The 23,794-nt window shown below is 46.8% G+C and overlaps 1 protein-coding gene across 1 annotated transcript in view; it reads right to left on the minus strand.

The window, feature by feature from the left end:
* Positions 1–23,794, minus strand: part of CEP350 (centrosomal protein 350) — a 1,478,431-nt gene that overhangs the window by 728,837 nt on the left and 725,800 nt on the right. Inside the window, exon 19 of the mRNA XM_078643560.1 lies at positions 4,434–4,574. Coding sequence (XP_078499686.1) covers positions 4,434–4,574 — 141 coding nt within the window. The remainder of the gene's footprint in view (positions 1–4,433; positions 4,575–23,794) is intronic.

The raw sequence follows: 23,794 nt of genomic DNA on the forward strand, positions 1-23,794 counted from the left end.
TGCTGTACCGGACTTCAGCGCGGAGGAAGACAATTGTTTATCTTTTAGTTTCTCTTTCGGTTTCTCTTTGGTCGGTGCCGAGGATAGAGTTTTGGCACCGACGGTAGGCTGACTCGGTCCAGAGTGGCCTGAAGGCTTAATTGTGGACTTCTTTGCAGAGCCCGAAAGCAGGGTGTGGGAAGTTTTGTCATGGTGTGCACATGGGCCCGAAGGTGAAGGTGTTACCAAAGCCTTTGGATGGGTAAGGGGTGGGGGGTCGATGTCAGTACTTACGACCCGTATCCCCGGGGAGTGGTCTTCGACGTCTGAGGCGCTGAAGGTGCCTTCTTCCATCTGTTCCTGCTCCAGTACATAGATGCCTTCCTGGAAGATGTCGTCCGGAATCGATGTCGACGATCGAGCCATACTTCTTCGCGCTCGACGATCTCCGATGGTTTTCTTGGAGCGGAAAGAGGCACAAGCTGGACAATCTTTGGCCTCGTGTTCAGGTGAAAGGCAGAGGTTACACATCTCATGCAGATCAGCATGTGGAAACTTGGCTCCACATTGAGGAATTTTTTTTGAAGGGAGTCCTTTCCATTCTAGGCCCGAAGGCCTGCTTTGGCGACTGGAACCGTGGTAGAAGTTTGTGGAGATGCGCGTCGAAAGGGAAACGCGATTGAGACAATACCGAAGAATTGCGTAAGGATTGTACGTCGAAAGTTAACTCGATAATAATACCGGACTGGAACGCGTGGATGACATCCGTGCCCCATGGTGGAAAAAAACAATCTGAAGATGGAGTCGATGCCCATGCGCACTATTGTCCAAAGGAGGAGTCCCCTATCTTGTGACTTCTACAGACTCTTCCAAGACAATAACAAACTGCAAACATCCGGGCCCAACACCAGATGGCGATCTATGCATAGTGTGTGATCTGCAGCTCATATGCCTCGAACACCTTCTTCCCACGATGACTCAGCTTCTTGGATTCCCTATACGGTGGTGCGAAAGGGAATGTGCTCTTGGAAGCAGAGGCTTGGACCACTAAGCTCTCAGGGGTGGGGTGTTGGGAGAGGAAAGTAGGGTCGCCCGGAGACGGGCAGTGGTGTCGTGCAACCATCCTATCCACGGGAGCCCCCATGTTGGGCCTGGACCAGGTGCACAAAAGGATGTTGGTGAGGGCCTCATTAAATGGCAACAAGGGCTCCGAAGAGGTCGCTTGCGGTTGAAGCACCTCTGTCAGGAGGTTAGTCCTGATCGCCACTGTAGGTAGCTCGAGGTTGAGAGCCTCGGCCGTCCTACGCAACACCACTGCGTATGACGCTCCCTCCTACATAGCCACAGTAGGAGGATTCAACATGCCAAGGTCAGGGGAGGTCTCAAGACCACTGGCATCCCCCAGGTCCTCTCTCTGGTCCGGATCATACTCCAACTGGTCGGTCAGAGGGTCACCTGACCCCTCCCAGTCCTCCTCCTCCTCAGCCTCTGGGTGCCAATCTGGCCTGAAAGGGACCCCAGGAGTGAACAGGGGCACAAAAACCCCACTCCAGGCTTGGATCCACAGGGGCTGTGCGGCACCGGAGCCGCTGGTGGAGAAGGCCTAGGGCCCCCAATCAAGTCTGCGGGGTCCAAAAGCGCGCCAGCGGGTTCGGGCTGCCCAAAGATGGCATGCATTGCCTCGTACAACTGACGAAACTGGGCGGGGGTTGTTCCGGGTCCCGGGAAGTGAGGAAAACTCTGAGTCGGCTCTTCAGGCTCTGCACGCGGAGTGAGAGGGGCACCACTCGCATCCATCGTCACGTCTGCCGACTGACGGGGAGAAGTCGGAAGGTGAAGATGCTTCTTCGACTTCTTCTTTTCCTTTGACTTACCTGAACCAGAGTGCGAAGACTTAGAAACTTAGAAGACGCGTGGTGATGGCTCCGCGACCAGTCCCTCGACCTCCCTTGCGACTGAGAACTCGAACGGCGCAGAGCACGACTTGGGATCATGGGGGAGCTCCAGGCAAAAGAGGTACAGGCGGTGCAGATCCGTCACAGACATCAGTCGGGTACATAAACAGCAAGCCTTGAAGCCGGGCATCCCAATGTGCATCAGGAGTGGTTAGGACTTAAAAAGACGTTGACAAAAGTAGCTTAAAAAGTTCAGTCAAAAAGTGACTGGAGGTACCACTCTCTACGGATCTGCGCTAGCTGGCGCAGAAAAAGAAAGAACTGACAGCGCGCGAGGGTGGCGTCTGAGTCGCTACTGCGACATCATCCCGCGACCACGATGCCAACGACAAACGCGGAGCCGACCGACGCCACCTTTCGATGCGCAGAGGTACTGCTGACGAAGAACTTTCCGGAACCAGTCTGAAGCCTGGGGGTAATTCTAAGGTAAGGAATCTATAACTAACTGTTTCTTTCAGATTATACTCGCCGTTCAGGAGGATAGGTCCAAACTTCACCATGTCCAGAATCGCTCCAATGAAAGGGAGCATCTGAGAGTGGGTCAGGTGTGACTTTGGGACGCTGACAGTGAACCCCAGCAAATGCAGAAGGTTCGCCGTTGCCTGGAGGTGGGAGACAATTGCTTGGGCCGAGCCCGCCTTCAACAACCAATCTTCAAGATAGGAAAAGACTGGAACCCCTGATCTCCGAAGATGGGCTGCGACCTCCGCCATGTGTGTGTCAGGGTACAGGGCCCCTAGGGATGGCACAAAAAGTGCTGCAGCCCTTAGGGGTCTTCTCTGGTCACAATGCCCTGGGTACCTAGGGTACCATTTAGCAGGGGCTGACAGGTGACCAGAGATGCCAATTGGATTTTCGTTTCAACACAGTTTTAGGAAAGGAACACAGGCCCTGGGCACCTGATTGGCAGGAGCCCAGGGCAAACTCAGTCAAACTACATCAGCCATTTAGCAAAAAAGTGGGGGCATACCACGCAAGAAAGATGGCACTTTCTCACTCCTATTCATTCCAATGTACTGTATTTGCAAAGTGTTGCATTCTACTGCTCCCCTGTAAATCAAACAAAGTACAATTCCAATTGCATTTTAAAACAGTTCTATATCCAGTAACCTATTACTGAAAAATATTTAATGCTTATCTGTACCAGGTTTGCTTGGTTCTAAAAATAAACAACAGTGTATTTTTTATACAAAAACAATGGGCCTAGAGTTCAGTTCTTGAGTGTGTGAATTCATTTGCTGACTAAGTGTGTACATCAAATGCTTAACACTGTCCTCTGATACTGCCTTACTGCTCGACCAAGCTACCACTTTAGAGAGTAAGGTTCTATCTAACTTTAACCTCTGCCAAACCACTGGAGACCCTTGGACTCTATACACACTGAACCTCACTTTGGTGCAGTATATATAGAGCCAGTCTCTTACAGCGGCTGGATGTCTCTATTGGATACTGCCATTGGACATTTGAGGACAACACTTTGTAGGAACGTCTTTGGCGATCAGTTCAATGCAGTTCTGTAAGTTTTCCTAGATTTCACTGCTGGTGAGGAAAGTAAGTCCCAGCTACACAAGTTGACATGGAGGGCCTCAAAGAAATTCCGGCTTTGTTACTATTTTGAACTAACCTTTCCTCACCCCAATGGAAGTCATACTTGGTACAACGAAAAATAAGCTTCTTCTGCTGATTTCAACAAAAGTGTCTTATCTCTATGTTGTGTTAGACCTCAAATGAGAAAAATATTAGGAAAATGTGCTTTGGATAGTTACCACAACAGTGAATATGAGAGATATTGAAAAGAAGCAATACGAGACTGAGTGGTCTGTCGCCCGTTCCACTTTCTCTAGTCTAAGAAAGCCCAGAATTCCCAGCAGACAAACACAAACTCAGTCCTAGACATATCTACTGATAGAAGGTTAATGTCTGTTTGGAAGGATGAGGATCCACGATGGATGGATTTCAATTAGCCACATCAAGGTATAGTCAGACCATATTTGCAGAAAGGACCGAACAGTTTTTTAAAATGAACGGTCCATTTCAAGATCCCGTTCTTCCTCAATCAGTCTCCTGCACATTTTTATAGTGTAAACCTAACCTTTCCATCTTTCTGCTAGGTAACTTCCTTGACACAGTGGTTCCAATGGCTGTGCCTGCACATACACAGGATAATTTGCTACTCTTACTGTATTCTGCCCAAACCTCAGAAGTTAGTTCAGGTGGCAGATTAAGGATCTGATTTTAGAACTAGCAAATTAAGAAAAAAGTGTGCACTGCTGACCTCATAAAGCTCCTAAGGGTCCCAGTGGCAGAGCGTAAGGAAATAAATACTAAATGAATATTTGCAAGCAGTGGTTGAACAAAGACCAGTGAGTTCTTGATACCCAGCAGACCCCATAAAAAGCATACAGTTACAAAGCTCAAGACCATTCTGAGTCCACACTAGGTTAGTAAACTCATGCGGCATTGTGCATTCACTCTCAGTTCTTTCTTTTCACCCCTCACCTCTCTAATCTGTCGAGCGACATCTATATTTAGCCTGGCTGCTTCCACCTGCTGCTCAGCTATCTTCGAGGTAGTGATTTGAAGGTGTTCTGCGGTCTCAAGTCGGGACTGCACCAGCTGCTGTACAATATCGGCATGAGCCTGTTGGCAACAGGGAAAAGCACAACATATAAATTTCTCTTGTTATGGCATTTTTACCCCTCAACCCCTATCCACACACAATGAGATGTCTGGTCAAATGAAGGTGGAATAAATGTATTGACTTGAGAAAGGTAACCTGTTGGGGTAGCTCCTAATGGCCTACAACAATCGACATACTAAGCATCAGTGTTGTGATCAAACTCAATAGGCAGTGACCAAATAATGTTAATGAGCTCCTCTAAAATGACATCATGGAAAGAAAGCGAAAATGCATAAAGGATACCATCAAATCCGATGCACCACCTACCACAGGTGCAAAAGTATTTGGTCTTCTAAAATTTGATCACGTATCATTCACTTAGGCCACTCTAGTGTGGCTGTCTATTACACAAAAAAGTGTAGCCTAGCTTTCTGGCTGAGTAATTCAGCTCGTACAAACAAATCTGTTTCATAGGGTGCTCGAATCGGTTTTCTATGTATTCTGAATACAAAAAGCAATAAAACTGTGCTCTGTTGCACATGGTCCCAACTAGTGACTAGGAACTGAAACCACAGTGAAGGTGGGTTCAACAAGTTCCATGAAATCAAGAAAAAACATACCTGTCAAAGGGCTCAACTAGGTTTTTGAAATAAAGTTATATACAAAAATACGGTCTCATTTCAACACTTCTTTATTCTAGTAACACTCATATTAGTTCTCTACTATTACAAGTGTGTGAATCAACCACAACAAAATGACAAGACCATGGTGCTTCTCAAAATGCTTAAAACCAAACGTGTACACAGAAAGCATACCTTAAAACCAAACATGTACACAGAATGCATACCCACATTCTCTATTTATGGTCGTGCACCTTAGTTCATATTTAAGGGCAGAAACCTAAATGGAATGAGAAAATGAGAATGAATGGAAAGTGGGAAGAAAATGGAAATGCTTACGATCACCTGTAACTTGATTTCCATAAAAGGTTTACTCGATATCTAGAAGCATCCCAAAGACTTTATAAATCACAAGCCTGTACATTTTAAGGGGCTCCTTTGATGTTCATCCGTCAACTACAACATATGCAGATAATGCATTTTACCTTGCTGCCATTGAAGGCCAGTTGAAAATATGCAATTCTCTAGTTACACATTTTGTCTTTATGGGACCAATATAAGAACCATGCACCATTAGTGTACATGGAGAGAGGACCGAATGCCAGAGGGAACCTGCTACAAAAAGCATTCATCTTGACAAGCATCCAGCCCATACACTTCTAGTCAGAGCTATAACTAACAACATATGTAGTAAAGGTTCTACATTTCTCTCTACAAATAAGACATCTATTCAGTTAGACCTTATATAACAAGTTTTAGGATGACTGATGTCTCCCAAGGGAGCAATCCCAGGAACCTGGATCCCCCCTGTCCTCCGTGGACACTGGGACTATGTATGCAACCCAAGGTTCCTTAAAACCTACAGAACTTCAAGAAGGCTCATGCCTCCTGAAGAAAGAAATGACAGTCCCTCCTCTCAGAAGCTCCACCCACAGGAACCAGCCTGGGAACCTAGATATCGCCGGCAGTCTACCGCCAGAACAAGGTCCATGTCCCTTTACCTAGGAATTCACAAATTCCCTAGGTTCACTTAGGACAGCCTATGGGCCTCTGGTTAAACTCACACAACACAATCACTAAAGGCAACTCTCCGGCCTCCCAGAAGTGAATTTGAAGACCAGCTAGGGCACCTGAATAGCACTCTTAAGAAATTTGTCAGGTGACCCGGTAAGCACACACCTTCTCCTCAGGGACCATCCCTCAATCCTAGCGCTATACTCTTGGGGTGCCACTAACTTCTGTATATTCTCCAGTTTAACCATGTCAGTGGATTCTGGCCTGTGCCCACTAGGGGTGAAACGTGATAAATACACATACATATACACATCCACACACCCGCCATTCCACCCCCGTGGATCACAACCCCCTTATTCCCATCACAATATCTCCCCTCAGATCCCAATTGGAGAGGTGTTATTCTCAATAACAAAAACCTTTTAATTATTAAAGGGACACCACATCAATTTAGAAGCAAAGGCAATTGGATTTGTCATGAGGTTAACCACAATAATACATCAGGCATGCCTATTGGCTTTGGTAGGATCACCACATTGAAACATTAATAACCAAATCGCGATGTTATCAGAAGAATCAGTAATCACATTTAAATGCCATCATTATGTAAATACATGCATTACAATGTTTAACAAAAATTATTGTCAGCAGTTTATATTCAATATAGCATTTAAAATAAACATAAGTGTTTGTGTCTTTCTTGAACCACTTTTAACCATACTGAATACAGCCGTAGAAGCAACCACTAGAGATCTCTGCACTCCCAAACTGTAGAGCAAATGCTCCAGCCCAGACTGCTTGAAAAACATTGGAAAGCTTCCCAAAGTTCAGTTTTTCTCAGAGCTGGGAGAGTGTAGTAATGGCATATCCCTTTAAGGTATTACTGTGTTAGAACTACTACTATGTAATAGAATGTAATAGAATGTTTTACATGTATTGGAATGTCATGTTTCCTACTGGATTGTAAGAATATTATGATTCATTCTTCCAGCAGTTCCCCACTTAGCTGCATGCATTTATGTACTCTACTTACTTTCATTAAATTAATTTATTTATCTAATTATCTATGTGTGATTACTACACTTAATTATTTCAACCGCGGATCCACTACAATTTTGGCGACAAGGATGGGCACAGCATAGTTTCCCTGCTGTTTATGAAGTTTACTGGGAACCACGAAACATCTCTGAAAATAAGAACATCCAACGAAGGCTATTCGGACCACTGAAATATTTTCCGTGAGTAACTGAAACGAGCAGAGTGTTTGTGAGGAACTACGCGGAGCGATCTCGATAGTCAATGTTTATCTGCTGTGAGACCATCGTGTGTTTGGCCCGATTTGAGCTACGGTGATTCTTGTGGAAAGCGAGCAGTTACTGAGTACAAGCTGGAAGAAAGTGATTACTGTGTTTCCAGAATTAAAAGTAAACGCTTACCCAGGTGCAAGTCGCGCGTTTAACGAACTTTAAATGCTGCACGATACCCGCTCTTTGCATATTCAAATCCCGCATTTTGTGCGTTCTTGTGCCATGGCTGGGAGATGTCTGTATGCGTATGACGCTGATCTGCTGATGCTACTATCATCGGGTCAGCGAACGTCATCACGCCTGGAAGTCACACACGGCGGCTATTTTGGTTTCCATAGCAACTGTAATCACAGCCTTTTTCGTGCCGGATCGAGTGTTTCACGGAGGATGCATTTTTCTCACAAACTGCTTGGCTATTGTGATTTAAGATAACAGCGATCTCAACAGGAAACCACAGTATTTTCTTTTCTGAGTACATTTACCTGTGTTTACAAGTAAATGCAGCACCATTTACTAGAAGTTTTTTCTTAGCAAATTCTAATTCTGGTGAAGTGACTCTGCATACACACAGCACCATTTACTGGAAGTTTTTCCTTACGAAGTATAAATCTAATGAAGCGACTTTATATACATACGTCATTTTTTAAATATTTTTATTCTACTCTGTATTTTGCTTTTTGTGACTATTGGTGACTTATACCTTCAGGACAACCTCATCTTATTCAGGAAGTTTCGCACAACCTAAATTCACTCAGGAATTGTCGCCTGTGTTTTTAAAATATGTCTACTGAACCAAATTCCTCAAGGTCAAACACATCAGGAGATGTCAAATTATCAAATCTTCACCTTAACTGTCCAAAAGAATTTCCGGCGACTCCTGGGGAACCTGTAGTGTCATGGTTAGACTGGAAAGAATACTTCCTTAATTATATAGCGAACCTGGAAGATGTCAATGGTATATTTTGTCCTGAGAGAACAAAAAAGAATGCTTTTGTATTCCTTAGGTCCTGAAGGGTTACGTATATTTAATGAATTGCATAAGCACGAAAGATCTGAAGGGGACTTAGATGTAATTAAAGTAGCAATTTTGGATCTTGATGACCATTTCTATCCTTCAGTGTGTATAGCAGTCACTAGGCATTCTTTTTTCATAGGAAACAAGAAAAACACGAGTCAACTGTAGGTTTGCACAACTGCATGACAAACTCATACGTGACCAAGTTGTCATGTACACTAAGAAGGAATATGCTACTTACCAGTATGCATCTGTTCTTGGCATGTAGGGCTGCTGACATTCATATCTGTGCATAGATTGCAGCCTAGTGTTGGGTCCGGATGATTGCACGTTGTTGTCCTGGAAGAGTCTTCGAAGTATCACGAGATAGGTGGCTCCTCCCTCGGACTACAGTGCGCATAGGCATCCTCTCCATCCTCAGATTGTTTTTCGCCATTGTGGCAGAGATGGAGTATGGTACAGTAAAGGATGTCATGCAAGAAAGTAAGAAATAAATAAGGAATGCTACAGCTGCGACAGGCACCGGGGAGGAGGGTGGGCGATATGAATGTCAGCAGCCCTACATGCCAAGAACAGATGCATACTGATAAGTAGCATATTCCGTTCGAGGCATGTGGGCTGCTGAATTCATATCTGTGCATAGAATGTATAGCAGTTTCTCCCTTAGCGGCGGCTACCTGTGCCAGCTGCAGCAGTCTGAAAAAGAGTTTTTAGAACAGCCTGTCCTACAGCTGCTTGCTGTTTGGAATGTACATCTACACAATAGTGTTTTGTGAATGTATGTATGGTAGACCATGTGGCTGCTCTACATATTTCCTCTAGAGGAATATTTCCTAGGAAAGCCATGGATGCCCCAAGTTTGCGTGTAGAATGCGCCCTTGGGGGAACTGTTAAAGTGCGTTTTGCTTTGAGATAACATATTTGGATGCACTTAACTATCCATCTGGCTAACCCAGATTTTGAAATGGGGTTGCCTTTGTATTGTGGTGAGAAGGCAACAAACAACTGTTTAGTTTTTCGAAAATCCTTAGTTCTATCAATGTAGTAGAGAAGTGCTCTCTTGACATCTAGTGTGTATAGAGCCCTTTCAGGTACTGACTGTGGATTTGGAGAGAACACTGGCAGTTCTATTGTCTGATTGATATGAAACTGGGATACCACCTTTGGCATGAACTTAGGGTTTGTTCTATGAACTACCCTATTGGCATGTATTTGGATGAATGGCTCTTGAATAGTTAGGGCTTGTAGCTCACTAACTCTTCTAAGTGAAGTAATTGCCACTAGGAATGTCACTTTCCATGTTAGAAATTGTAATTCGCAGGAATGCAAAGGTTCAAATGGTGGTCCCATTAGTCTGGTTAAAACGATGTTAAGGTTCCAGACAGGTGAAGGTGGGTGTTTTGGGGGGATTATTCTTTTGAGCCCCTCCAAGAATGCCTTAATCGCAGGTACTCTGATTAGCGAAAGATGCTGCCTGTTTTGAAGATACGCTGCAATGGCAGCCAAGTGTATTCTTATAGATAAATAAGCTAGATTGCAACGATGGTGCAAAAGATAGCAAATGATATTTTGCGTTGAAGCTTCTAGCGGGTTTACGTCATTATTATTGCAGTAGATGACAAAGCGCTTCCATTTTGCGGCATAACAAGCTCTGGTTGTAGGTTTTCTTGCCTCCTTGATAATGTTCATACAGTCAGGAGGTAAGTTTAGGTACCCAAACTCTAGGACTTCAGGAGCCAGATTGCAAGGTTCAGCTGTTGCGGATCTGGGTGCTGTATGTCTCCATGGCTCTGAGTGAGTAGAGTGGGCGTTAGCCGCAGTCTTTGATGAGGTACCACGGAAAGTTCTAGGAACGTTGTGTACCATGGTTGCCTCGCCCATGTTTGAGCAACTAGGATTAGTGTCAGTGAATGCTATCATAGTTTGCGTGCCACTAGCGGTAGTAACGGTGCTGGTGGAAAAGCGTACGCAAATCTGCCTGACCAGTTCATCCATATCGCATTGCCCTGCGGATGTGGAAACCTGGCGGCAAAGTACCGGCATTTTGCGTTTTCCTTTGTGGCGAACAGGTCTATCTCTGGTTGTCCCCACTGTTGGAAGTATGGTTGGAGGACCGTGGGATGAATCTCCCACTCGTGCAACTGTTGGCTGTGTCTGCTGAGCAGATCCGCTACTTGGTTGTCTTTGCCTGGGAGGTGTTCCGCCATGAGAAATGTTTCTTTGGATGGCCCACTTCCACATGCTTTGTGCTAGATGTAATAGCTGTGGGGAGTGTGTTCCTCCCTGTTTCTGTATGTAGTACATTGCTGTCATGTTGTCCGTCCGGATCAACACAGCTTTGTTGCATAAATGTACTATGAACGCTTTCATTGCCAGAAAGATTGCCATCATTTCCAGCAAGTTGATGTGCATTTTCTTTTGTTGTGCCGTCCATAGGCCCTGCACTGTGTACTGAAGGACATGGGCTCCCCATCCTATGAGAGATGCGTCCGTCGTCAGCACTATTTGTGGCATAGGCTCCTGGAACAGTCGGCCCTTGCAAAGGTTTTTTGGATTCCACCAATGCAGAGAGTTGTATGCACGACTGGTCACCAACACTAGGTCTTTCAATTGTCCTTGAGCCTGGTTCCACTGCCGTGCTAAGCACTCTTGTAGCGGGCGCATGTGTAGTTTGGCGTGAGGGACTATGAAGATGCAGGAGGCCATCATGCCTATGAGTTGCATAAACACTTGAGCAGAGAGCGAGTGTTGGGGCTTGAACTTTTGGATTAGTAGCTGCATACTGTTTATTCTTGCAGCGTTCGGGTATGCTTTTGCTGTCAAGGTATCCACTGTTGCTCCTAGGTACTGCTGTACATGGGATGGCTGAAGGTGAGATTTTTGGTAGTTTAGGGTGAAGCCTAGGCTGTGCAGTAGGTGAATTGTTTTTGACATGTGACTGGCACACTGCTGGGATGACTTTGCTTGTATAAGCCAGTCGTCCAGGTACGGATAGACGTGAATATGTTGTCTTCTTAAATGTGCAGCCACTGTTGCTAGGCATTTTGTGAACACTGTTGGAGCTGTTGTTACGCCAAATGGAAGCACTTTGAATTGGTAATGTTGATTCAGTAGCGTAAACCTGAGATACTTCCTGTGAGCAGGATGTATTGGGATATGGAAATATGCGTCTTTGAGGTCCAAGGTTGCGAGGAAGTCTCCTTTCCGCAACAGTGGTAACACTTGTTGGAGAGTGAACATATGAAAATGCTCGGATAAGATGTACTGATTTAGGGGCCTGAGGTCCAATATTGGTCTGAGAGACCCGTCCTTTTTGGGGATGAGGAAGTATAGTGAATACACTCCTGTACCTCGATGTTCTAGTGGTACTAGTTCTATGGCCCCTTTTTGCAGCATGCGGATAACTTGTTGTTGCAATAAGTCGAGGTGTTCCGCGGACATAGGCCGGTGTTTTGGAGGGATGTTGGGCGGTGTAGAGGTTAGGTCTAGGCAATAGCCATGTTGGATATTTGCCTTACCCACTTGTCTGTAGTGATGTTTTCTCAGACTGGTAGGAATTGTTGTAAACGTCCCCCGACCGGTGTTATGTGGCCCGGGGGTAGCGCTAAGGAGTCACTGTTTTGTATTAGCAGAGGATCTGGTGGTGTTGTTCCCTCGTCCTCTGCCTTTGTTGTTATTGCCGCCGTGTCCACCTCGATTGTTCTCATTGTAGGTGGTTTGTGTGTTTCCCTTATAGTTTGTGGTCTGCTGTGATGAGCTGCCTCTTGCAGCCCCTCTGTAGCCTGAGTGACGAAAGGAGCCTCTATGTTGTTGTGACTGTAGGGCTCCCATTGACTTAGCCGTCTCAATGTCCTTTTTCATTTTGTCCAGTATGGTATCTACATCCGGACCAAACAAGAAGTCAGGATTAACAGGCTGGTTTAACAAAGTGGACTGAACTTCGTTCTTAAAACCAGAAATGCGTAGCCACACATGTCTCCTGATCATAACGCTAGTGTTAATAGATCTGGCAGCTGTATCTGCCACATCCAAGGCACATTTAATGGAAGCGTTAGTGATTAGCTTTCCCTCTTGTATCAGTTGTTCAGCTTGTTCTTTGTAAGCGTCAGGCAGATGCTGTAAAAGCGTTTCTAAGGTATCATAGTGTGCCCTGTCATACCTGGCTAACAGGGCTTGCGTGTTTGATATTCTCCATATATTAGCTGCCTGTGCGGCTACCCTTTTCCCCGATGCCTCAAAAATCTTTGACTCTTTGTCGGGGGGTGCTGCTTTCCCAGTTGTTTGAGAGTTTGCACGTTTACGTGCATTCGCCACCACCAAAGAATCTAGAGGCAGTTGTCCCTTAATGTAAGTAGGGTCTACTGGCGCTGGCCTGTATTTCCTTTCTATCCTTGGGTTAATGACCCTGGCCCTAGTGGTATCCTTAAATATGTCCCCTGCATGTTTAAGCACCCCTTTTAACATGGGCAGTGTTTTAACTGTCCTTTCTGATGTTGCATAAGTGTCAAAGAGGAAATTCTCCTCTACAGGATCTGCATGCATGTCCACATTGTGATGGCTTGCTGCTCTTTCAATTAGTGAATTGAAAGCAGCTGTGTCTTCTGTAGGAGAAGGCCTAGCAGGGTATGCAGGTGTATCAGGTATGGGTTGCGAATCACCTGGTTGTGTTGGGTCAACCCATGGCTGTGTGTTACTATCCGGGTCAGCATCCACTGGATAGTTGTATTCTTGATCATATTCCTCATCCACTTCCTCATCTGAGTGTGTGGGCGTATATGAATATGTGTGTGGCCTATGTGGCTGGATAGGCTCAAAAAGAATAGGTGAGGTAGAGCAGTCCCCTTTCTTTTTAAGTGGAATAGTGTAGGTGTCCCTTTCAGTGTCTGGCCTAAGCTTCCTCTTGTAGAGAGTGAGTTTGCCAGAGTCAGGGTCGATATAGAGTTTTGATTGTTCAACTGATTCAGGGTCTGGATTTAAGACTTCCTGTTCAGCAGTCTTTTGTGGTTTTGCCAAAGTCTTTTGTTTAATTAGCTTTGGTTCGACGCCGGCTTTTGGGTCGACCGCCTTTGACTTAGAGGTAGGTGGGAGGCCAAATTTAATCGGTCCGATTGTCTTTTGTGGTACTACTGTTTGTTTTTGTAGTGCCGGTTTTTTCGGTGCCGAAGTCCCGTCTACAGTCTTTTTCGGCTCGAGTACAACTTTTTGTACCTGTGCTGATTTTGGAACCGATGGTTCTGGATAGACGCCCTTTGATGTAGGCTCGATTCTCTTTTTTGGTTCGATTTTCTTCGGCTCGATGCTTTTCTTTTGGATAGCAATTGGTTTGTCGGCCTTTTGTTTTGGTTCGACAACCTTCTTTGGATCGAGTCCTTTGTCTGTTTTTTCAGCACTCGGCGCTGATGTTTTCCGTTCGACGCCCTTTTGCTTTGGCGCAGGTACTGGGTCGCTGCTTTTCGGCTTGATGACTTATGTTCGATGCCGATGGTTCAACATAGTTTGGCCCGAAGACAGTGTTGTCTACAAGCTTCTTCGGTCTTGACTCCGATGGATCGACGTAATGTGGTCCGAAGACCGTGTAGTCGATATGTTTCGTTTTCGTTTTCTGTTCCTTCAAAAAGACGAGGGACCCCACATCAATATCGGGCAGGTAGACGGGGAAAAGACAAGAATCAAACAAGGAAGGGAACCTGCCCTGTAATTTTAAAAAGATGGCCTACAAGAGGTCCAAAACACTTTATATTGCACTCTGAACCCTAGGTGGATATCTCACGAATGAATAGACACATATGTATTATCAAACCTATTTATTAGGAATTCATTTTTTTCATTTTCATTTTATATTTTAGAAGTAGGAACAAACATGTTCAAAAAGAACAATTATAAATATACAATGATAAAAAAAATTTGACAAGGGGATTAATTCCTATTTATAGCCCATACTCCCACGACACATACCACCAACACACAGACACAATCATTCACACATCATACAGCACTTCACACGATAGCCACAGATGCATAGGATGGATTGGGGACAGATGACATGAAGTCCCAGATGGTTTTGTAGGTTCCTAGGGTGGAACAGACACCGACGCGCGTTTCGGTATATAGCCCGGCATAGGCTATACCTTCATCAGGGCAGAGGTGAGGTGGAGGGAGAGAGGGCCACAGGGGAAAAAAGATTTTCTTAAGAATGGAGAGGAAGGTCAGACGAACTGGAGTTCAAAAGAAGATTTTCTTCCACCACTTTTGGTTTCGACATCACCACATTTGGAGCTTGTGGATTCGACGGCTCTTTGGTAATATTCTTAGCCGGGCTGTAGTGCGGGGCTGTAGAATGTCTTTCGAGATCTTGGCTAAGGCCTTGTGACGATGCCTCGACCTGAGCCTGTTGAACCATGGACGTGAACGTATAGGCCGCCGTAGTTACGGTTGGGCCCGTTTCGTCACCGGAGTCGTCCTCTACGGCTCCAATCCCTTGCTCGTCGTCCCCTACCTCGACGATGTCTTCTTCCTCGTCGATGTAGTAGTCGGAGTCATGCTCCGATCCTTGATCCGATTGGTCTTCATATTCTTCTGCCTCGACAAGATCGTCTTCGTCGACGAAGATATTCTCTGGCGCTGGCATGTGTCTCTGAATGGTGAGTCTAGCCGCCCGTCGAGTTCGAAGTGTCTTTTTTGAACGGAACTGGGCACAGGCTAGGCAGTCTGATTCATCATGTTCTGGAGATAAACACTTGTTACATACAGGGTGTTTATCGATATGTGGGTATTTGGAGTTATATTGAGGGCATCTCTTGAATGGGCTCCGTTCCATCGAAGAGTGGTCGCGTGGCGCCGAGAAGGCCCGAGGCCCGATTTGACGTCTCAAGTAGTATAAAGTTTGTAAAGAAGTTGTCGGCACCGATACGAGACAATACCGACGATAGCGGAGGCCTTTTGGCCTCTAGAAAGAGTAGTTTCGATTCCGAACTTCGAGTAAAGGAAGATACATCCGAACCCAATGGCGGAAAAAAACAATCTGAGGATGGAGAGGATGCCCATGCGCACTGTAGTCCGAGGGAGGAGCCACCTATCTCGTGATACTTCGAAGACTCTTCCGGAACAACAACGTGCAATCATCCGGACCCAACACTAGGCGGCGATCTATGCACAGATATGAATTCAGCAGCCCACATGCCTCGAACTAAGAGTTTACAGGATAAATTGTGGGTGGAAGGTGAAAGTTGTTTGAAGGACATTATTGCGATGGTGAAAAAAGCTGAACTTTCTGAACGGTGTGCTAAAGTTACACTTTCCCAAGATAAAAAAGGTTCAGAAGAAATTGTTGGGAAGGTTGTTTAAAAGAAATCGTCATACAAAAATTATAGAAGTGCAAAATTTGATAAGACGAAACCAAATAATGCGGACAGGAAAACATTTGATGGTACTGAACAAAAGAGGTTTAGCAATTTAATTTGTTAAAGGTGTGGCAGTTACTAACATTCTGCGGCTTAAGAGAAATGCCCGGCTATGTCTGCAAAATGTATGGTGTGTGGTCTTACTGGACACTTCTCTAGGGTGTGTAACCGCAAATCTAAAAAAAAGTTGAAAGGAAAAGTTGCCTGTTTACAAGAAGGGGATGATGATAGTTCGTCAACGTCTAGTGATAACAAGGTACAGGTTAATTATGTTAAAAAAAAGAAAGTGGTACTAAACATCACGAGTAACTCCTCTTCAAAACCGTTGTGTTATGCTTCGCTTGGTGGAATCACAGTCCAATTAGCAGCAGACTCAGGGTCTCCCTTTACTATTGTGTCACAAGATGTATGGAAAAATCAGTTTGTCAACAAGAGTGGAGAATGGTTAGAACTTAACGACGTTTCTGCGGAAAGTTTCACAGGTGAAAGAATCAATATGGTTAGGTTTTAGAACATTAATATTCCGTTTTAAAGAGAGACAATCTGTAGGAAAGTTGTACATAGCTAAGGAAGGAGCATAGGTTTTGAGATGGAAAGACCAAAAATTGTTAGATATCATTCTTAAACCTAATAGTAAGGAGCAGGTCTTAGTGTTGTGTGACGGAGAAGACACTAAGAAATGGGTTTTACAAGAGTTTCCAGAAGTATTTGCGAATCGTATGGGAAAATTAAAGGGTTTCACCCATCAGATTCGTTTAAAGGAGGGAGCTATTCCTAAAATACATACAGCAAGGAACATTCCTTTCATAATTAGGGATGAAGTCAAAGAGGAGTTGCAAAAAATGCTTACTAACAAAGTCATTGAACCAGTAGCAGCAGCAGAATGGGTTTCTCCATTGGTCTTAGCCCGTAAGTCCAATGGTAAGGCCCGTTTGTGTGTGGACTTAAGGTATCTTAACAGCAAAATATTGGTCAATCAATCAATCAATGAACTTGTAAAGCGCACTACTTACCCGTGAGGGTCTCAAGGCGCTGAGGGGAGAGGGTGCTGCTACTGTTCGAAGAGCCAGGTCTTGAGGACATTTCTGAAGGTGAGCAGGTCTTGGGTCTGCTGCAGATGGGTGGGGAGGGTGTTCCAGGTCTTGACAGCGAGGAAGGAGAAGGATCTGCCGCCGGAGGTTGTTCGTTGGACGCGCGGGACGGCGGCGAGGCTGGCAGAGCGGAGCTGGCGGGGGTGTAGAAGTTGAGTCTGTTGTTCAGGTAGGCTGGTCCAGTGTTGTGGAATGCTTTGTGTGCATGGGTGAGGAGTTTGAAGGTGATCCTCTTGTTGACGGGGAGCCAGTGCAGGTCTCTTAGGTGGGAGGTGATGTGGCTGCGGCAGGGGACGTTGAGGATCAGTCGGGCGGAGGCGTTTTGGAGTAATCGTCGCAGGTGTTTGACCGGGATTCCTGCGTAGAGTGCATTGCCGTAGTCCTGCCTGCTGCTGACGAGAGCTTGGGTCACCGTTCTTCTGGTTTCGGTCGGGATCCACTTGTAGATCCTGCGAAGCATGCAGAGGGTGTTGTAGCAGGAGGAGGAGATGGCGTTGACCTGCTTCGACATGGAGAGGGAGGAGTCGCGGATGAATCCTAGGTTGCGTGCGTGGTCCGTGGGTGTTGGAGCTGTTCCCAGTGTGGACGGCCACCAGGAGTCGTCCCAGGCGGAGGGGGTGGGGCCGAGGATGAGGACTTCCGTTTTGTCCGAGTTCAGCTTCAGGCGGCTGCTCCTCATCCTCGGCCTTCATTCCCTCGTGGAGGTTGGTTTTGGCGGTGTGTGGGTCCTTGGTGAGGGAGAGGATAAGCTGGGTGTCGTCGGCGTAGGAGATGATGTTCAAGTTGTGCCGGCGGGCCACTTATGCAAGGGGGGCCATGTAGATGTTGAACAGGGTCGGGCTGAGGGATGAGCCCTGGGGTACGCCGCAGATGATGTCAGTGGCTTTGGATCGGAAGGGTGGGAGGCGGACTCTCTGGGTTCTGCCGGAGAGGAAGGACGTGGTCCAGTCCAGGGGCTTCTTCTGGATTCCGGCTTCTTGGAGACGTGTTCTTGGTGTGCGGTGGCAGACCGTGTTGAAGGCGGCTGACATGTCCAGGAGGATGAGGGCTGAAGTTTCGCTGTTGTCTAGTTGGCGCCTGATGTCGTCTGTGGCTGCGATGAGGGCTGTGTTGGTGCTGTGGTTTCGTCTGAATCCGGACTGGGATGGGTCTAGGATGTTGTTGCCCTCGAGGTGGCGGGTCAGCTGCATGTTGGTGAATTTTTCGATGACCTTCACCGGGAAGGGGAGCATGGAGATGGGCTGGAAGTTCTTGAGGTCTTTGGGGTCCGCCTTGGGCTTCTTGAGGAGGGCGTTGATTTCGGCGTGCTTCCAGCTTTCCGGGAAAGTTGCTGTGTTGAAGGAGATGTTGATGACCTTCCGTAGTTGGGGTGCGATGGTTGCGTCAGCTTTGTTGAAAACGTGGTGTGGGCAGGGGTCTGTCGGAGATCCTGAGTGGATGGAGTTTATGACCTTGCGGGTTTCGTCATCGTTGACGTAGGACCAGGAGACCAGCTGGATGGTGCATGGGGCGTTTCGTGTCTGTTGCGGTCGGGGTGGACGAGGTGTTGAAGCTGTCGTGGATGTCAGCGATCTTGCGATCGAAAAAGGTGGCCAGTGGGTCGCATGGATCTTGCGAGGGCGGGATGTCGTTGGTGTTGGCGCTGGGGTTGGAGAGTTCCTTCACAATGTTGAAAAGCTCTCTGCTCAGTGAAAGTATCAACCTAGGCAGTAGTAAAAAACTTGCCCACGTAATAGTGGTAGGACACGAACAACCCACTTCCAGTTAAAGGCAACTGGAAGTGGGTTGTTCGTGTCCTACCACTATTACGTGGGCAAGTTTTTTAGTACTGTCTAGGTTGATACTTTCACTGTGTTACTCCCTGACCTAGGGGTTTGTGTTCTCATCCATTCCTCCAGGGGACCCTTGTTTTTTACAAGAAAAGCTCTTTACTGTCATGTGCGTTGTTGTCCAGGCGGGCTTTGAAGGAAGATCTCTTGGCTGTTCTGATGAGGTGATGATGTCTGCGGATGGCGTCCTTATGGGCTGCGTGGCTGTCTGGTGTGTGGTCGTAGAGCCATTTCTTCTCCAGCTTCCGGCATGTACGTTTGGAGGTCAGGAGTTCTTCGGTGAACAAGGCGGCTTTCTTGCTGGGGTGGTTGATGGGAGGTTTCTTGAGCGGGGCCAGAGTGTTGGCACAATCGTCGATCCACTGTCTGAAGTTACGGCGTCTGTGTCGGGGGGCGGTGGGTGGGTTCTGGGCGAGGGTGGAGGTCAGCTGGTCTTCGGTGACTTTGCTCCAGCAGCGGCGAGGTAGCAGTTGGGTGCGGTGGTGCGTGGTTGGTTTCTTGAAGGTGAAGTGGATGCAGCGGAGGTCGGTCCAGTGGAGTTCAGTGGTGTGGTAGAAGGCGTTGTGGGTGCTTGTGGAGAAGACTAGGTCAAGCGTGTGGCCGGCGGCGTGGGTGGGTTTGGTGACGAGTTGTCGGAGGCCAAGGTTGTCGATCAGGGTGGCGGAGTTGGCGTCGTTGTTGTTCTCGAGGTGGAAGTTCAGGTCCCCGAGGAGGATGTAGTCCGTCGAGGCGAGTGCGTGGGTGCTGGCGAGGTCGGCGATGGAGTCATTGAAGAGGTCCCGGGGTCTGGGAGGTCTGTAGACGAGTGTTCCTCTGAGAGTGGTGTTGTGGTCGGTTTGGATCCGGAAGTGAAGGTGTTCGGCGGAGTTGAGGGAGTCGTCTGCGAGTGTGCGGACCTGGAGGGTGGACTTGTGGAAGATGGCTAGTCCACCTCCAATTCCGTTGATGCGGTCTCTGCTGGAGATCTTGTAGCCGTCTGGGATGGCTATGGCGATGTCAGGTGCCGAGGAGTCGTTCCACCAGGTCTCGGTCAGGAAGGCCACGTCTGGGGCGGAGGTGGCGAGTAGGTCCCAGAACTCGACGGCGTGTTTGTGTGCAGAGTGGGTGTTGAGGAGCATGCAGCGGAGGTGGTTGGGACCGGTCCTTGGAGGTTTGGTGGTTCTGTCGCAGGTGAAGTTGCAGGTGTCGCAGGTGAAGTTGCAGGTGTGGCAGGAGAAGAGTCCGTGGGTGCGTTTCGGGGTGGCCCGGAAGCAGCGGTGGTCTCGGCCGGTGTCGAAAGCGTGGAGGGTCGACCAAATTCCACTGCCCAGAATTGATGAAATGCTCTCTTTGACACGGAATGCCAAATGGTTTTCTACTTTGGATCTTTTGGGGGCGTACCACCAGGTGGTGTCAGAAAAAAGCAGTAGACAATTCACGTCTTTCTGTACACCATTTGGTTGTTATAGATTTAAGAGATTGCTGTTTGGTCTGGCATCAGCCGCTGTGGTTTTTCAGAGACTGATGTCAAACCTATTTAGCCACATTCGTGAGGTTGTATTCTTTCAGGACGACGTTCTGATAATGGGAAAGGACAAAACAACACGATTCCATCTTGAGAGAAGTTTGTCCATGCTCAAAAACAATGGGTTAATTGCTGAAAGCAGTAAATGCAAATTTGCTAAAAATTCTGTCACATACTTGAGCCACGAAATTGGGGGAGCTGGCATTAAACCCAAGGATAGTTTGGTTGAAGGCATTCTCAATGCACCTGCACCTAAGTCAAAGGACAAACTGCGATCTTTCTTAGGGTTGGCAGAATATGATTCGAAGTTTGTCAACAACTTCTCACGAAAGACTTATGAAATGCGTTTGCTGATGAAAAACAAAGCTACTTTTGAGTGGAGTGATGTGTGTCAGAAATCATTCAACAGCATTAAAGAAGCCATTGCATATGCTCCCACATTACAGGGTTTTGATCCACAAGCTAATACTATTGTCACTACTGACGCCAGCGGTACTGGTCTAGGGGGTGTTCTGTCACAAGTGTCTGAAGAAGGCAAAGAAGTTGTTATAGCTTTTGCGTCTCGTTCTCTTTTCCAGCAGAAGAGAAATATTCAATTATAGAACGTGAGGCATTAGCGTGCGTATGGGTCATGGAGCATTTTAGAAAGTTTATATGGGGAAATAAATTTCTTTTGAGATCTGACCCTAAACCTCTGACTAAACTACTCACCACTGAGGGTCTCTCTAGGGCTTCAGCAAGAATTGCTAGGATGTCTATGAGACTTCAGGATTTTGTATATGAGGTGCAATATGTCCCTGGAGCAAAAAATGTTATTGCTGGTTTCCTCAGTAGACTTTCATTACCCCTAAAGGAGATCGACCCTGATCCTTGGTGTGATTTTTGTGTAGCTGGTGTGTTTAGCGACACTGCTGGTTTGTCTAAGAGCAATTGGGAAGAAGAATACAAGAAGGATGACCTTTTACTAACAGTCAAAAAGAGGATTATGAATGGTTGGTCCAATGATTGTAAACTTAATCCCAAATTAAGGGCTTTTTGGGAAGTTCGTGACGAGTTGAGTGTAGATGGGGACTTTGTTTGTAGGGGAGGAAAAATTGTACCTTCTTTAGGCATAAGAACAAAAGTTGTGGACAAGCCTTGCCTCTGGGTTATTCGATACAGCGCTTTGACAGACCAGCATGGAAGGGAGGTGGAATTGCCTGAATATATCAAGACCACTTCTCCTGTCGCATCACCGACAGCCCCATTTTCGATTGTGAAAATGCTTTGTTCTCGATCCAAATTTACCCTAGGAAATCTCTCTCAGGCCTCCTGGTATATAGAACACCGGGCCCCCAAGGTCGCTTTTCAAGCGCTCTTCTGGAAGCCGCTCTGGCATTAGCCAGCACTTCTTCCAATTTCATCATCTTGGGTGACTTAAACCTCCACTTTGACAACCCCAATGATAAAGGAGCTTCAGAATTACAACTTGATCTCGCAGCCTACCAACTCCACCTTCTCAGTGACCAACCCACTCATAATAAGGGTCATCTTTTAGACCCCCTATTCTCGAACATTCCCAATTTAAAAATTCAAAACCCGATACCCTTACCTTGGACAGACCATTTTTTTATCCGCTTTAGTTGGCACCTGCCAGTTCCATACCGGCCAAACCTACCCCCCTCCTGTCTCAAACGTCGTTGGTCGAAACTGGATACAGAAGAATGGAGGCACTTCCTGGAACGCTCTAAGCCACCTAATGACTCCCTCACCCACGCAGCAGACACCAAGTTCTCTGCTTGGATTGAAAATTCCCTCGATTTAACCCTCCCCAAGACCCCAGTCCAGATCGCTAGGGGTAAGCCGCGATCCCCATGGTTCAACCATGAGCTCCGCTTACTAAAAAAACTATGCAAAAAACATGAAAGAGCTTGGAGGAAAGAATCTACCCCCCAAAAAAAGAAAGTCTATAGCTGCGCAATCCTTACCTATAAAAAAGCTCTTAAATCCGCTCAAGCAGCTTTCTTTGAGGAAAAAATTAGAACTTCCTCAAACCCAGTCAAAGAAACGTTTCGCATAATCAACAAACTTTTAAAAACAACAGACCATCCCCCACCCGATGACCCGCTCAAGGACCGTTGTAATGAATTCGCTGAATTCCTCAACGTAAAAATTCAAAATATATTAAAATCTCTTCCCCCCCCCCCCCTCACAGATGACACTCCCCCCGATCCTCTGCCCCTCACCCAGTTGCAACCCGGCTCTGGTCTGAACGCTTTTTCCCCCGCCACAGAAGAAAACCTTCTCCCTATTTTTTCATCCATCAAAAGTGGTTCTCCACGTGACTCAGCCCCTCTCCATATTCTTAAATCAGTTATATCAACTATCCTCCCACCTCTGGTGCAACTCATAAACACTTCCCTTACTCAAGGCATTGTGCCCCCAAGCTGGAAAAAGTCCATTGTGAAGCCCCTTTTGAAAAAGTCACATCTCGACCCAACAGATCTGGGTAACTACCGCCCCATCTCCCTTCTGCCTATAGTGAGCAAAACGGCTGAAAAATGTGTTAACAAGCAGTTCTCAACCTACTTTGAAAATAACAACCGCCTCCACCCTTCCCAAACGGGCTTCCGCCCAGGTCAGGGCACGGAGACAGCCATAATGGCTGTCGTGGAAGAAGCGCGCAAAATCTTGGACTCAGGAGGATCAGTGGCAGTGATCCTCCTGGATCTAAGCGCGGCGTTCGACACCGTGAACCATCACATTCTGATCCATAGGCTAAGGGCATTAGGTATCTCAGGGCCTCCATTGGCCTGGTTGGAATCCTTCCTCCACAACCGATACTTCCAAATTTGGGAGGGATCCTCTAAATCTCACTCCACTCCCTTACCCTGTGGCATTCCTCAGGGCTCCTCTCTGAGCCCTACCCTTTTCAATGCTTACATGTCACCCCTCCAGGAAATAGTGTCCCCTCATGGACTCAAGCTAGTGACGTATGCGGACGACACGCAGCTTGTAGTATCTCTCAGCCAACCCGACCGCTCCCCCGACAATCTCCATTCTTGCCTTTGTGACATCTCACGCTGGATGGACCGTTCCCATCTGAGGCTTAACAACGAGAACACGGAGATCATGGTACTAGGTAACCCAGCCCACTTTAAGCTAAATTCCCTGTGGCGTCCCTGTATGGGTCCAGCCCCGACCCCTAAATCTTCTATTAAAAGTTTGGGCATATGGCTAGACAAGGACCTCTCGTTCACAACCCAAGCTAGGAAATCTGCCGGAGCATGCAACGGTATCCTTAGGACTACTCGTAAAATCTTGCCTTTGCTTCCTCAAGACACTAGGAAACTCATTATTCAGAGTCTTTTAATATCCAGACTCGACTACGGGAATGCCCTGTATCTCGGCGTCCTAAAAAAAGTAATTGCCAAACTTCAGGGCGTAGAGAACGCGGCAGCCAGGCTGCTAACAGGCACTA

The sequence above is a fragment of the Lissotriton helveticus genome, chromosome 1_1 (genome assembly GCF_964261635.1).
Source record: "Lissotriton helveticus chromosome 1_1, aLisHel1.1, whole genome shotgun sequence".
Classification (NCBI taxonomy): Eukaryota; Metazoa; Chordata; class Amphibia; order Caudata; family Salamandridae; genus Lissotriton; species Lissotriton helveticus.